This window comes from Caloenas nicobarica, chromosome 2, assembly GCF_036013445.1.
Source record: "Caloenas nicobarica isolate bCalNic1 chromosome 2, bCalNic1.hap1, whole genome shotgun sequence".
NCBI classification, from domain to species: Eukaryota; Metazoa; Chordata; class Aves; order Columbiformes; family Columbidae; genus Caloenas; species Caloenas nicobarica.
Genome location: NC_088246.1, coordinates 124,261,439 through 124,278,677, shown reverse-complemented (window position 1 = coordinate 124,278,677; position 17,239 = coordinate 124,261,439). Strand labels below are relative to the sequence as shown.

The 17,239-nt window shown below is 35.3% G+C and overlaps 1 protein-coding gene across 1 annotated transcript in view; it reads right to left on the bottom strand.

Annotated features, from left to right (window-relative positions):
- RP1 (RP1 axonemal microtubule associated) overlaps positions 1-17,239 on the bottom strand; it is a 181,291-nt gene that overhangs the window by 27,414 nt on the left and 136,638 nt on the right. The window contains 4 exon segments of the mRNA XM_065629346.1: positions 1,919-2,067; positions 3,729-3,855; positions 6,972-7,213; positions 12,096-12,348. Of these exon segments, the coding sequence (XP_065485418.1) occupies positions 1,919-2,067; positions 3,729-3,855; positions 6,972-7,213; positions 12,096-12,348 (771 nt within the window).

Below are 17,239 nucleotides of genomic sequence, written 5' to 3'. Positions count from 1 at the left end.
AAAGGCAGGAGTCTTGCTTGCAGAATCAATTTACAGTTTGTCAATTAACCAAATACTTTTATTTTCACTGAACAATGAGTGAACCAAGACTTTTCTGTGTTTCTCCATTACTCATCTACAAGCACTTTCTTCTTAGAGCCCTAAAATATTCCTATCCTGATATCTACTTTTAGAAATACAAGGATATTGTGTTACATTCACACACTGCTCATGTAAAATGTCAAATAAGTAATGAAGAGATGGATACATGCCAGGTCTGCCTCTTACTCCGTAAAACAGAAAAATTCTGTGCCTTGCTGAAGTAGACACAAATATTAAAAAAAAAAATCCCTCAGGTTATGAAACTTTGTAGTTCATTTCTGTTCTATTAGGCAACATATCTGGATGTGCATCCCTGGTCCCTCTTCTTTAAATCTACTAGTCTAGAAATCAGATTGCTCACTTGTGGAATTATGATTTAAGAAGAAATCGAGTAAAACTTACCTTAAACTAACTTTACTCCATGAGGACAAAAAGACTGCAGCTCTAAAATCCAGTGACACAGTTTATCAATAAATAATTGGATTTCAACATTAGGGAAGACAAATATGCCTTTATCAAAACTGAATGCCCTAATCTACAAGTGTTTTGCCCCTTAAAAATAAAGATTTAGACTCTCTCACTTTTCTTTGAATAAGCATCTCAAGTACATAAAATCCAGTAAGATAATCGCCCCCTTCCCCTACCACTCAATTAATGAGGCTGGGGATAGTTAGAGGTTGAGGTCCTCCTAATCCCACATATATGCCTCTACTTTGGTTATCCATCAAAACTGATTTGCAAGCTTGCTTCCTTAGAGAAACTCTTATTTGTTTGGCAGCCAACACCAGCAGAAGGAAACAGTTTACTGCATGATATTTCTAATCCAAAAGGGAGACAGGAGGTTAGAATATCATAGTCACAGTATTCATTGAGATTTCAGAGAGGTAGAAGAGTGCACACACTATAAGAAAGACAGGTAGCACTGTCTATTGTAAAATATGCTCAGCATTTCTGATTGTGAGAAACTGGTGTTTTGGTGTTTCTTTTTCTAAACTTGAACTATTCCAACACAAATTTTCTGTAATAGATGTTTGTTTCAGAATCTTTGTTAAATTGTTTTAATCTTCAAATTTGCTTTCAAATGGAGATTTGCAGAAAACACGAACGTTTTGTTTATTCCATGTTCAAAAAATCTTGTGACCTTTTTTAGCTGAAAATTTCACTCCCTCTATCCCAAACCTCCAACATGGACCAGGTTTTATGTCAAAGACATGCATTTTGCTGTAATCTTCCCACATTTCTGCAGCACATTCAGTAACCAAATTCCCACTAACTTCTGTTTATACTGAAAAGGCTTCACGCAAATGCATCTCCAGCAGCTGTGCTGGTCTTTGACCGCTCTACATCTATGAGCTTCAAGACACTCCTGCACAATGAATGAATGGTAGACCTAAGAAAACTAGAGGGTAGTTGCTGACTGTCTGGAGAGAGATCAAGAGCCAGACTGAGGAGTAGACTGGCAAAAGCCAGGGAAAGGAGCTTTTAGCCTGAAGAATGGCATGGGAAGAAAAGAAGTATTAAAGGAAACTGAGTATCTTTATAGCTTTATTGTCAAGCAAGTACACAGGAAAACCACTGGCCTGTCACTGAAGACCTTCAATATTTGCAAAATTGAACCTAAAAGCACTTGATATAGTCACTTTATTACTTGTCAATATTGTTAGCAACAGCTATATAAGCATCAGTATTTCCCACATAAGATAGACAGAGATATCAATACTTACAATCGGAGCATTGCAAGCTGAACTTCACAGACTCTATCCTACTCCCATTAAGTCCACCTGAATTGGATTGGGTTCTAAAAGTGAAAAGTATCATGCAGAAATTATAAGTATACCTTTCCTTTAGTGAAATTATCATCTCCTTTTCTGATTAATTTTCTTCTGCCAGTATCTCCTAACAAGCCTTGCAGCATGACATACACATCTGCATCTGTTCCTGACCCAGGGAGTGCTCCCGTAGTGATATAGAGAACATAGCTTTTGACTGTTGGGAAAAAGAGATCAAAGGTTTATCAAAGCTTAATCAGTTAAAGAATTATTAAGTTATTTAAGAAATTACTGCTATTTTATTTTCATTTTTTGTCCTGCCCAGAGTGATCAAAAGGCCAAACTATATTACTAAGAAAAGCACATAGAAGCATTGTAATTATAACTTAAGAACCACTGTTGTAAGAAATAATAAGCTAAATTGTTTGTGAGTGAGCCTGAAACACAGGCAGAAGAGAAAATGAAAGAAAAATAAACACATCACAAATCATCATAAAAACATGTAAATAATACTCTACCACACACTTGCACGCATTTAAATATGTAACATTCCTATGAAACAGTTCACAGTCTATGGATGATACTAAATTACTCAGAAAACACATTTCTGCTCTGATCTTCATAGAGTTCAAACGAAGCTGAACTCTGTCAGAAAGACGGCAACTTTTGTATTTCCTCTGGATCATGGTTCAGTCAGTGGCTGCAGTTACTGGCCTCAGCAGCAATTTTCCAGAAACATTGTGTGTTCTCCGACACATCATCTTACTTAAACTCTTCAGCTGAACATTTCTTGAGTGACTGTTTATGTTAAGTATCTGTTTGTATGCCCAGAGAAATGCATAACATAGCGGCCTCCAAAATAAGAAAGAAGCTGCATCCCCAAAACATTCAGTTGAAAAAGAGAAAAAAATATGGGGAGAAGGTAAAGAAAACAGTATCTGTCCTCATGTTGAATGCTCCTTGGAAAGAGGAGCAGCATTTGTAAAGATTTAAATATCTGTGCTCTTCCAGAAAACAAACAAACAAAAACCAAAATAGCAACAACAACAGCAAATAAAACAAACAAAAAACCCCACAACACAACAACAACAGAAAAAAAAAATGAACACACTTATTTAAAAGACAATGATCCTTCCCAGGGAATACCGCAGGAGTACTCTTCTCAGTTCAAGGAGCTTCTGCCTAAGCGTTTTATTTGAGACAAGCTTTGAAAGCACAGCAGATGAGGCAAGAAATGCACAGATTATTTGGGGTATTGATCTGAACTCCTGGGAAACAGTTGGAGGCGACTTGGATAGTCTCATGGTAGAATATCCATTTAGGACAAGAGCTCTTCCATTCTTCATCTACTTTGGTTGTAAAACCTCTTAAGAAACACAGAACAAACTAAAATAATCCAGTCTTGAGGTGATTAAAGTACAACTTGCATGAAGGAGTTTCATGACATATATTTGCTAGGTCACAGAAAAAGAATGCCTGAAAATCTAGGAACAAAAGCAGATGAGCCATGGATCTCCTTCTTATACAGTATGAGAATTATTTCCTCTGGATTTCCTTTGTTTCCTCTGGGAGAGAACCAAATCATATTATTAAGAAAAAACTGAACTCTCAGTACTGTTCAAAACTTTTTTAATATTTTCAGTGCTGTATGCTTGCTCTTCTATGTGTCACAAACTGATATCAATCAGACTTGAATGCACAATGCTCTTTTACAGCGACTGAGATTTTTTTTTTTAATCACTGGAGTGGATTGGGTCTAGCCATACCTCACTAGCTAAAATGAGTACAAAATATCTGCTAAATCCCTTGGACTACTCTGAAAATTTTAGGCATTATCATTGACCAAATCTTTTCCAGTGTTTCTGATTTGGAACAAACCTGCTGGAAAAGAAGAGCCAACTGTGAGAACTGGAAGCTCAACCACTCTTCCTCCTTCTTCATCTGCAAAGTTGCAACAAAATGGAAATTCTAGAACATTTTCACTTTCTCTATGTCGAAGCTTTACCTTAGGAAACAGCAAAAAGAAATACCTTCAGCATCTGTTGTGCTCTAATGGAAGCTAAAGCAAAAGACTTACTATTAAACAGCTATGATACATAATCTCAATATTGAAAAGGAAAAAGAAATACATTTTTAAATGCTTTTGAAAGTGTCCTCTTAAAAGAGAGGGAATAGATATTTTTCCCAATTAAAAATAATTAAAATGTTGTCAATATTACTGCTGTAGAAACTATGGTAAGGGAAAAAAATAATAGGAATGGTTCAAAAAGTTCCTTTATATAACCTAGTCATCGAGCATATGGAAAAAAAAGAAGCGTTGATATGCCTATTTCAGCTTGTGAGAAATGTCAATATGCCACAACATTTTTCATTGCAGAATGTTTTCTCATTCTAAGTAACAGGAGAAAGAAAATTAACTGCTTCTGGGAAAAACTGAAAAACAGAAGTTAAGAGAATTTTATGGTGTCTATATATGTCTGTACATGTGTATCATAAGAATATATGGAGTGTGTTGCTAAATATTTTTAATCTCTATGAAATTCTGTTTATAAACTAACAAAAGTGTGATCCTGAGCTAAGGATTTTAATCTTCATATAAGGAAACATTTTAATAATGAGATGTCTTACGCTATGATACTACCTGCTACACTAAAGAGATAAAGTCCCATTTTTAAAACTATTTAAAGCTGGACCAGACAACACATTTGAAAATATGTTGCAGGAAGTAATCCTGCTTTGAAAAGGGCACAGAAAATTCACTCATGCGTTTCTTCATGACCAATCTCACTAAAATGACCAAACGCTTAACCCAGCTCAATCATCTTTGGTAAGCAATTGCCACTGGGAGATGGCAGCATTATTTTTGTCTTCAAAAGACTCCTGTTATTTTTCATTATGACAGAGATATCAAAAATATTCTTAAATTAAGTATAAAGTATGTTAATACGATTTCCCTTTCATACTAACATCTGCATTCCTGAACAGTGTCTTGAAAATCAGATTTCATTTACTATGCTTTATTTCTTCAAAAAGAGAAAGAAGCAAAAATAAAGATGTTAACTATTATATGCTTCAGAAATAAAGCATATGTTAATTTTGTTCTGGACATTATTGTATAATTATTTCAATTTCCTTAAAAACATCAAGAGAATTATTTTGCAGTTATGGTTATAAAAGTGAATTCTGTATCTAAATATGGAATTCAACCAGCTGCACCTGCATTTACTTGTGACAGAAGAGGGAAACCTCAGACTCTCTATGAAGTCCAATCTTTTAAAATCAAAATAAAACAGCATAAAAATTACTGTTCTGGTTCTAACCAGCAGTGTAAATAGACTGCTAACCTGTCTTTAATAACAGATATTATCCACAACCTCTTATGTCAGCCTAGTTATTTCATACAAGGTGTCCTTGTTTGGGCTGGGATAGAGTTAATTTTCTTCCTAGTAGCTGGTGTAGTGCTGTGTTTTGGATTCAGTATGAGAATAATGTTGATGACACACTGATGTGTTGGTTGCTGCTAAGTAGTGCTTACACTAAGTCAAAGACTTTTCAGCTTCCCGTGCTCTGCCAACTGGGAGTGCACAAGAAGCTGGAAGGAGGCACAGCCAGGACAGCTGACTCAAACTGGCCAAAGGGGTATTCCACACCATATGATGTCATGTTCAGTATACAAACCGGGGGCAGTTGGCCAGGAGGAGGCAACAGCTGCTCAGGGATGGGCTGGGCATCAGTTAGTGAGTGGTGAGCAATTGCATTGTGCATCACTTGTTTTGTGTATTCTACTATTATTATTGTTGTTGTTATTAGTATTGTTGTTGTTATTGTTGTTAATTATTGTTATTTCCCCTTTCTGTCCTATTAAACTGTCTTTATCTTAACCCAGGACTTTCTCTTTTTTCTTTTTAATTCTCTCCCCCATCCCACTAGGGTGGGGTGAGCGAGCAGCTGTGTGGTGTTTGACTGTCTGCCAGGTTAAACCACAACATGAGGATTCAATCACTCCTGCTACAAAATCCATGGAATAACAAAGGAAATGTTTTCCTAAACCCCCAATAATTTGCATGTACCCCAAAGCAGGGAAAATTATATTTTTTTTCTTTTTCTAATCCTACCTAATGTAAATGTGCATCCTTTCTTTACCTATATAAATGATAATGAGGTTTTTTAATAAGTCAGCTTTGAGTCATTGTTCTGAGCTAATGAAGTAAAGCAGGCTAATAGATATCACTGTTTTCAGCTGCCAAGTTTCCCTTCTGAAATTTTTACCGTGATCCACTGTCTCCTACAATATCCAAGAAGCAGCCTAAATTTTATCAATAGATTTGTTAGATGACTGCTTCATCTGGCTACCAAGATGAAATTAACAGCCTGCCTACCAGTTAAATGTCAGGGGGCTCATGTCACTAATAGCATGTATTGGACAGGAATTTTTTTTTTCACCAGTTTTTAATGAGAACAAAATACAAATATTAATGGGCAAAAGAGTGTCTGCAATTTGAAGGATGATTCTTTCCCTTAGATTTCTTTTTATTTTGGCAGCATAAGAGGATAAAGACATTTTTTGTATAGTGAAGTGTCACAGCAATTTCAGTGTGATGCCAGATTTTAGCTTCAGCATCTTGGACATCAGAAGAAAGATTGTCACTTTTACTATTCACTTCTTTTATTCACATGCCAACTTAAAAGGCAGATATTTTCATCAAAGGGCATTCCTAGTGTCTGGCTTAATTATTTGCCTTGGATCACTGGATCTATAACATGTAACAGCCAATTTGGAGTTATGTAAATACTGTGATGTGTGCCAGTGGCTACAGTTCTGAAAAGAGATATAGATGATGGCACATCTGTATAAATGCCCTCCAGTTATCCATGTAAGTTTACAAGACCTTTGTTGTCCATAGCTATCGTAATAAACATTTTGAGCAGTCTCTGATGTTATCACTCTACAAGTGCTGTTACTAGATGAGCTTGCTTTTGTAAATTAAAAATTATGTAATTTCAGATAGAACTGGAAACTGCAAGCAATAGCCATAGAATGGGGAGGGGAGCAGGGAGGGGCAGAAAGGAGAATTTTACAATAAATACATAATCTATAATTGCCTTAGTTTTATTTTTTACCTCACAGCAACGCCAAGTTTCTCCTTCTCCAGCTTCTTCAATTTCTAGGCGAACTTTGAATATAGTATTGAATTTCTTACTTAGTTCAACTGAAGTCTCATAAATCTCCTTTTTCTTAAGAGATCCTTTGGGGAATATGACTGAGGTACTGGTACCTTTTCCACCACATATAGTTAGAGACATTTTAGGATTCACAGAACTAGAAGAAACATCACTAGTAGTGACAAGGACATCCCAAGTCCCTGTTGAAACAAAGCAGTAGAAAAAAAATAATGGGTTTGCTGAATATCCAAAATAAGACAGCAATTTGTAACAGGCTGAGTCAGCGAGTGACTAGCAACCCATTCCCACCTTTGGACTGAGCTAAAATATCGGCACTTAATAGGTTCATTCAATATCATTGATTTAGTGAGAAGCTTTGGACACCAGCCCTTCCTCAGTGACAGCTGACCCTTTAGAGATGGGCCAGCCCAGTAGCACTGTGCAGATAAGACTGCCAGTTCTGTATTAGACACTTACGATGAGCCATGCCAATCTGTTGATTATTTCCCCTCGTAGATGTCTCCTCTGATGATTTTATTTTTTTTCTCACTAACCACCACTCAAAAGCAGTATTTTCTACTAGATAGTACTAGTTATCAGATTTGTCTGTGGTCTAGAGAGGGTATTTTTTCATTTTAACTTTTTGAGAAGCTACTCAAACTAGAATGTTAAAATTTGCTGCATATATTCTATAACAAGATGCTGATGGGATAAACTGGTTCAGAGCTTGATATGTGATATTTTTATCACAATTCACCAAAATTATCAAGCCAGCAAAGTACAAAACTTTATCAATTTCATCTGTAAAGAAGTGATGTTTGGTAAGAGATCTAAAATAGTCCTATACAACAGCACATAGATTTGCCTATTTTAGGGACACAGAAAATGCTCAAACCCAGAAGTTCTACTTTCCAAAAAATAAAACATAAAAAAGAGAGATATATATCAAAAAGGAATAGTAGCTCATGTTCAAAGTAAAGATCTGGTTTGAGCACTTAGTATTTTAAACATTCTAGATGAATTGACAGTCATGTGAAAGCTCATAAGGACTGCAGATTGATATCAGGTGGGGTCTTGAGTAACTTCTGTAATGCTACGCTGAACAGATATCTAGTAAAAATGCCAATCAACAAGACAATTTTCAGCATGAGAAACTTGTGCCCATAAAAAATTATCACAGATTTAGCTAACTTTAACACATTCATACATGTTAATAGAATATGTGGAAAATTCAGGGTGATCGAACCCATGTTTTTCATTTTAAAAAAGTTGTTAGTCCTACAGAGAGTCTTTGGTCATCTGGGTTGGTGCAAAATTGAGCATGATCATTTTTTAATTAATATAACTTAGATCTGTTTATGCAAAGTGAAGCAGAGTATGGATTTAATAATTTTGAATAGCTATTTTGTAAAACAAGGTATTTTACTTGGAGTAACAGAAACTGTGATTTTCTGAGTTTATGTCCCTAGTCTTGTAAAGTCTATCTTTCTAATCACAACAGGAAAATCTTTATCTCCTACTGTAAACTAGTACAAATACAGCTTTATTACTTTAGAACAAGTGAAACTCTGCGCTATGAATTCAGGACTTGGTGAAGGTAAAAAGTTAGCACTCACCATCTTTAAAATAATATAAAATAACTTCAGATATTATGGCTCTATGGATAATCTTAAATAGCTACTATTTTCACATCTATGAATATTTAGTATAAATGAAACCAATGATATCCATGAAAAAATAGAAATAAAATGAAAAATCATCTACTTTCCATGTGACATAATCCAAGATTTCTTTAGCCCTTAAGTACTGAAACATTATACTAACCCTTTAAACTATCAAGGTATAGCTGCCTAGGAACACTGAATGGAAGAACTATCTCTGTTAGATCATATGGCACCATAAGCTGCTATTACATGTTAAGTATATTTTATAATCTCTGATAAATTTGTCAAGATCCAGTTTAAAAGCAGCTACATTAAGCTTCTTTCCTTCTCTTTAGTTAAGTCCAAAAGAGAGCTATGCTAAAAATTCTTTCTTTCTTTCTTTCTTTCTTAGAAATCTTTTAATTTTCACAGAGTGGCATTAATGGACTGCTGAAACCCATTTATTTTTACAACTTTACCTGTTAGCTTAAATAACTCTTTTGTTCCTTGATGTGTAAGCTGCTTTTAATTTGATATATCACAACTGTGTCTATTTCAAGTGTTTAATTTGTTAGTCTGAGTATGTCAACTTTTGTCCATATCTTTTCACAACAAAGATTTGTCATATTCCCAGTCATCATCTTTTTTACTACTATTCCAGCTTGAACCTGTCCTTCTGGACAGAGGTGACTGCAATTGCACACAGCATTCCCAGTGAAATGTCGCTGTTTCTCTGTAGTGGCATTAATTCCTTTCTGTCTTCACTGATAATGCCTACATACATTGTGGAGTCACAGTTACTTTACTCATGGCTACGTCACATTACTGTCCCAGAAATGAAACTGTGATCATCAAAACCCAGGTATCTCTCCTAGTCATATCCTGCTGATGAAATCTTGTAGCAGAAATCATAAGACATGGGAATACAGACCTAATAACAGTTTAAGACTCTTAGTTACTAATTAGTTCCTAATTTCCTAATAAAATAAATGGAAATTAGGAACTTGTAGCAGAATTAAGAGTTCAAATATTTAGTTTGTTTTACACCTAATTGTATTCAAGCTTTGAGCCACAGAACTGAGTTAAATTGTTTTGCTCCAGCTCTCAAAGTTTATCAGACAACCTCTTCATCCTCCTGACAGTATTCCAGCTTTGTAGCACCAACAGATTTCATCAGAATGTTCATTGTCCAATCTCCAGCTGTTTACAAGTCTTCATTTTATGCTATTTTCCACTTTCTTATTATTACCTAATAATTTTGCTATAAAGCAAATAAAATCAGCACTGAAATTTAGACAAATTAGACATCATTATGTTTCTCTTACTGGAAAATATTTCTAAAGACTATCAACTTTCTTTCAGAGTCTATCTTTAGCAAAGTCATAATGTATTCTATCTCATTTCCTATTTACTTCTATTATCTTAACTATTCTTCAAATCACATTATAAAGGGTTGCATGCGATTCATGATTAGGTCTATATTCACCTACATTATGCTTTCTGGTTTTTAAATGGAGTTATTACCTTTGCTGTTTTCAAGTTGTACCTATTTTCTTTATAAAATTATTTTAAATCCTTGCTACAAGATTTGCCACTTAATTTCCCAATTCCTTCAATATTCTAAGCTAATGACTCCTTTGGTTGGCACTCTTTGACTAGATGAAACTCGAAGTTCTATTTGTATTTCAGATTTGATTATTTCCAATAATTTCATTCCTGTTAGTAATTTTGGTTTTGCTTCCCTTGCCAACATCAAGGATCCTTAATGAAAACAGAGATAAAGTATTCAATTTGTTTAGGGATATTACTTACATCACCTTCAGTCTGCACTGCTGCATAGTCTGCACTCCTGCATAGTCACACATCTTTCTAGGTTCTTTTTTATACGTAAATGGTTGAAGAACCTTTACTATTTTTTTTTTTTAATTTTTTATGAAGTCTGGCTCAGCTTGACATTTAGTAAGGCCTATTGTATACCTCTAAGGTATAGTCCTCTGCTGATTACTCTTTTATTTCTCCCTTCCCTATGGACTTTCCACTTGCCTGTAATATTCCTTCTAAAGTGATTAAACACCCAGACCATAATTGATTTTTAATAGATTCAGAGCTAAGTATTAATAATCATAGACTGGAAAATATTAGCAAGTCTGCACTGATTTTTGAGGACTATCTGTGTGTGGGAAACAGAGGAAAGAAAATGTTTTTACATAGCTATGTTCCAACTCTAATTAAGGTGCATAAATAAGGATGCAAGACTTCTCTCACTTTTCATATTATCAGCGAAGAAAGATGTGACAGACTCTGACCAACCTTGGGCTTCTGCTCTGGATTACCCTCAGGAGAAGCCTGCTTCTCTCTGTGAATTATGTAGGGCACCTATGTAATCTACTCTTTTAGACACTTGGAATACTTGAAGTGGTGCAATACAGCTAATTCTTATTCTGAAATTGTCACTAGTCTAGCTGCTTATCCTATGCTTAGATAATATTTCCATGGTATTCTGTCCTGTTGTCTAAGCAACATTATTTTTCTCTTTCCTTAGGTGATATAAGATATTTGTTAGTGGACCAAGTATGGGCAGCTAAATGCAAGCATATACCCTACTAAATGTGTTTGCAACTATGTCTAATATAAAACTCTCTGAGCATAAAATGAAATATCCATAGAAATTAACAAAGATCAGTTTACAAAACTGTTGATTTAGAATGTAAATTCACACCTTCAGATTACTTAAAATTTACATAGTTTAGTCTACCAGTTCTGATTCAGATTTCATAAATGGACCTAAACCAACATTTCACACCTCTTCAAGAAGACGTGAGAGAGCTAAGAAATCCAGTACCCTGGCAACGCATAATTTTCAGTGTTTTCACATGTTTTCAGTGTCTAGGTTGTTTCTGAATTTTGGCCTTTTTTCCGTTAAACAATTTTAATAAGATATTGGATTCAGGTCAACTAACTGCAAGAACTTGTGCCACTGATGTAAGTAAAAAAGAAAACTGCAAATAAAAGCAAATGGGGTTTTTTGCAAATATATGAACATACGGGAAAATCTCATTCTGCTAGAAGAGTTTTTGTAGCTCTTGTGATTTCATCACTGTTGCAGGAGCCTTCTGCTCTGCATTGACTGCCATATGGAACAACCTACCTCTTTCTGCTTCAGCCTTTTTTCTAGCCTCAACTGAAAACACAGTTCCTTCATTGCCTCCATCACTTGATATCTCCCTTCTGCTCTAGTCTTTCTTCCCTGAACATTATAACTGTATTTAACAGCTCTGGAAAGTGTTTGGAGAGACAATTTGTGTGAGAGATGCAACTTACATTTAAGTTATATTATTTTTGTATTTTAATTTTTGTTTTAAAAATAACCAGAAAAATAATAAGAAGAATTACAATTAAAACAAAAGCTGGAAGGAGCTTTGAGGATTTTGGACCTTACCGTAACTCTTTCCTGTCAACATTCCACTCCTGATTTTTCCAAGAAGTTTCAACATTCGTTCCGTCTGTGCATCACCAACTCCACTGTCTAACCATTGCTGGCAAAGAAATGCGTATTGGCCATCAGTCTTGCCTGATTCATGGATGATAATTTGCTCCAGGTACCATCCAGCTCCATAACCCACATTATGGTGCTCAACAAGCACTTTGCTTAACTGTCCAAGGTCTACTGCTCTCATTTCAGAGACACAAACCTGAGAATGTAAAGGCAAAATGAATAGCAAACTGATTAAACCATGTTTTTATTGCCCATCTTTAAGATTATTATGTTTGGAAAGACAGATTCCTTTCAGTACTGAAGCACCTCTTCCTTTCCGTTACTAAAGAAAGATATTATAGGATGACATTCATATTTGGAGACCCTACTCAGAAAATATGTGGATCCTTGAATATGTACATTTTTCCTTGTTCATGATCATTGCATCCAAGGCTTTATTATGAAAAACATCCCCCTATTTTGGGTAGAAAGAAACCTCAGATCTTTAATTTACTTACAGAAGTCTCATGAAAATTGAAGTTCAACCAGTCCCTCACAACTGAAACAAAGGGTGTGCTTTAAATATCAGGATAGGCCTAGTAAATTGAACTTTGGTTTCAATAAGGCATTTTATTTTAAAACATTTTGAGGTCTTTTATATTCTAAGACATCCTATTTTTCAAATGGAAAGTGTCATATTATTCAACCCTGAACAAAAATACTGACACTGTTGATGATTATGAAAACAAAGGAAGATACATTAGAAACTATAACTAAGGCTGTGCATGCATACAGGCAAGAATTGATGTGCTCTTCAGATGTAAATAGACATCTGTTTAAATATTGCTACAGCTACCAGTAAACAAAAGCTAAATGGCAACTGCACTAGTGCATGTTGGGATGAATAAATTATGTGAGAGTATGAATGTGTTCCGTGCAAGAGATAATATGAGTGGGTGGGTAGATACATGGGCATGTGTGTGGGTGACATTAGAAAAAACCCAGATGGATAGTAGAAACAGATGCTATAATTTTTATTTTTTGCCAACCAATTTGCCACAAGGCAGAAAAAAGCATGAGAACTAGAAAGCAACAAAGGGATGATTTTTAGAAAGAATGTCATCTGCTCCATTCTCCTGTCTGTGTCAGACTACTCTCTACAATGTGCTCAGAAAAAGAAAACATCAGAGTTATTATTCCTATCACAGCCTTAGGACTTCAAGAATTCTTACCTTGTTATATCCACAAACTCCCCAAACAGTTACCATGGCAAGTTATGCCCCTTCATGTAATGTATATGGAGCCTAAAATAAGATCTAGCTGTGAGGAACATCTTGTAAATAACTTTTTGGGATCACTCATTGCTTTTTAATTTTGTTCTTTGTAGTTCTGAGCCAAATATAATTTTCTTGTCAGTCTACATGACCCTTGACTTAGAGGAAATAGCCTGTATTGCTAATATTCATGTTCCTTCACAGCTAACTCTATCTGAAAAGGGGGCCTATCATTAGTCTCATTCTTTGTGATAATAATTAGCAGTCATTAGACAACAGTGGTCATAATCACCCATTGTTGTCAATGAATTCTCATAATAATACATTAAATTGCCTACTCCCTCAGCATTAGCAAGAATGTACTTTTGGTTGATGTCATTACATTTGCTTTTTTTCCCCCTCAGTATGAAGACATTTGGAATTGCATTAAATACACTACTGGAAGTGTAATTAATGAAAGCCAAACGTATTTTATTTAAATTGTCTTGCTTTAGACAAACGGTTAGCTGGACAAAATTACAATCCCCATTTATTTAACCCATTAAACTCATGAAAAGGTTATACATGCAAGTAATTAAGGAAATATAAACCAGCTTTACTTTCTACAGTAATTAAATCAACTATTTTCTTACACTTTGTTGTAATTTTCTATATTCATAGCTTTTGCTTAAATTCCAGTCCTTTATCAGTCAAGAGAGATCCTTTTTTTCATATCTCAAGTTTCCTTAACTTTGTTTTGTTTGCCTGTCTAGTCCATATTTTCCAGGGATATTGCTTACACAATCTTGTCCCTCAAGACATCTTGCCCTTTACATCCCTTCCTTTCATCTTCTATTATTATATACTCTCACTAAAACCTCATTCCAATTTTTTTATTAATCTACTTCTGTGTATAAACAACATAAGACTGGTAGTAGCGTGTCAGACTGCAGATCCGTCTAGTCCAGTATCCTGTTGCCAACAGCTACCGAAAACAGATTTGTAGGGAAGAACTGAAAAACAGGACAAATATATAGAGTTGCTTCTTGAATATAAAGTCTCTCAGGCAGTTCATGGTTCAGAGATTTCCTTAGCCAGAGATCATGTCTTTGCAATTAATAGCCCTCAGTGGAAAGTTGTTTTCCATGACAATGCACAATGGCTTTTTGCACCAACATGCATTTTACCATCTGCAACATCTTGTGCCAGAAAGTAAAAGAGATTAGTTATGCACTGTGTGAAAAGCCATCTCCTTTTGTTTTGAATCTGCCACTGCAGGTTTCATTTAATGCTCTTGAGTCGTTGCATTTCATGAGAAAGCAGAATTATTCACTTTCTCTATGCCATTTAATTTTTCTTATCTCCCTCTACCTTCCTCTCATCATCCCTTTTCCAGGCCAAACGGTACTTGTTTGCTTAGTTGTTTCTTGTATGGAAGATATTTCATATCACTTGACATTCTTCTTGCACTTCTTCAGAGAAGTGAATCAGAACAAAACACAGCATCTATTATGTATCCATACCAGAGAACTTACCTGGCGGCACAACTGTATTTTCTTCTCTGGAGTGGCTGGTTTTTTCCTTTTTCTAACAATTTCTAAACATTCGATCTGTTCTGGTTTGGTTTGGTTTTGCCTCTGCTGAGCAATGGGCTGACATGATTATAGAGCTATCCTAACATGAAGGTCACTTTCCCATGGGAAAAGTTATTTCAGAACCTATCATTTTGCATGCAAATTTAAGGGGGTCTCCCCCTCACAGACATTGCTTTACATTTAAGTACAATTGTTTTCATCTGTCATTTTATTACCTAGTCTCGCAATACAGTGAGGTCCTTCTGCAATCTCTGCCACCAAATTTCATATTTATTACCTTAACTTAGCATCATCAAAACACTTTGCTGTCTCACTGCTCAATCCTTTCGGAAGAACCTATTGCACAATGATGAAACATGAACACCTAAAATATCTCAGCTGAAGAAAACTTGCATTGTCCACAGTACAAATACAGATCAACTGAAACAAGGGGTCTATTTGGGAAGACACCCAGCACTCTATTGCTCAATATAGTGGCTTTGATTTCTTTAACACTAACAGCTGTGTCACTGACTCTGTATTAATGTCCAGCTTGAAAGTGCCAAGTATTTATTTTCAGACCTCCAAGTAATGTCACAGATGATGTACCTTTATGTCTTTTATTAATTCTTCTAATGGTCTATAAACATTTTCCCTCAAAAGTGCCAAAAATTAACCTGTAGTTTTAATAATAGCATTCAGGTAATCAACAACACAAACCTATACTTTAATAGTTCAGTTTGGACTAAGGCAGCAGGATTCTGCAACCAAGGACATCTTAAAACAAAACAAAAAGGGGTTGCAAGAGTCTACAAGAAAAGGAAAGAAAAATATGCCTAAATACTTTGAATAGGAAGACTATGGCCCAATTATTAAATATCTCTCAATGTATAGTAATTTCACTAGGTACCAGGACACTAAATACTTTTATGAATCTAACACTAGACTATTGCTCTGAAAATGAGAGATTAAGAATATTTTTAAAAGAAATATTTAATTTTCCCCAGTAGTAAGTAAAAAGAGAGGTAAACTTAATTGATATGTATAAGCTTGCTTCTTTTCATTCTTGCCTAAATACTTGGTTATCTTTGTTTTACAGTAGGAAATGAGGGACACAAGGGAAGTAAAATGAGACCTGCAGATCATCAGGAAAATCAGTGGCTGAGCTTAGAAATGAATGTAGGCATCCTGTCTGTGGGTGCTCGGTAAACTATATCACACCATTCATTTAGAGGAACAGGTGCCTGAAGATGGTACCTAGAGCTAAGCTAACAGAACTCTGACAAAGAAGAAAAAAGAGAAGCAGAGGAGGTGATGGCAAATCTTTTAAAAGGTTGAAAATGTATTACCAAAGTCAGAAAATGATATAGAAAAGTGTAAGTACGATAATTAAAAAGACATTCTAATACACAAGGAACAATGAACAATCCATCGACAAAACACATGCAAAGGATAGATGTCTATAAAAGTAAGACTAGCAAAGAGAAGGTGACAAGGAAAAAACATTCACTGTGTCTTCCAGTAAAAGAGGGGACATCAGAGGAAAGTAGTATGTGAAATTTTACACGGCTTGTAGATCAAGTACAGTCCATACTACCACAGGACACTGTGGATGCTCATCATGTGTTTAAAAAAGAAATTACACAAATTCATGGAAGAAAAATGATCAATGACTATGGAACATAAGGATGACATGGGTGGTTTCTGTGTTTCTCTGCTCAAGAAAATATTTTGATATTATAAAAAAGGAAGAACCATCTAAAGGCAAAGCTAGGAAAGCAGTAGAGGAGGTTGCCTAGGAAAGTTATGATAGCCATGAGAGATCTTAAGAAATTGTATGAAATAAGTATGGAGGATCCTGCTTTATTGTACAGGATGAACTGATCAATTGAAAGGTCTCTTAAAATCCTATCTACAGCAACAGGTTTTAAAGGAGCAGCCGCAGGAAATAGTTCTGATATTTCTGTATCAGCTTCACAAGTAACTAAAAACTAGGTCAGGTTGGATGGGGCTCTGAGAAACCTGATCTAGTTGAAGATGTCCCTGCTCATCGCAGGAATTGTTGGACTAGATGTCCTTTAAAGGTCCCTTCCAAATCAAACTATTTTATGATTCTAAGAACTATACAGTGGAATTTTATATATTGTTGTGTTCAATTCCAGTTTCTAAGAACAGTTCCTGATGGTTTGTGGGTTTTCCATTTATTGGTACTTGAACTATTCTTACACTGTAATTCCAATTCACGTAAAACATCCATATTCAGTAAGCAACACATCTTGTC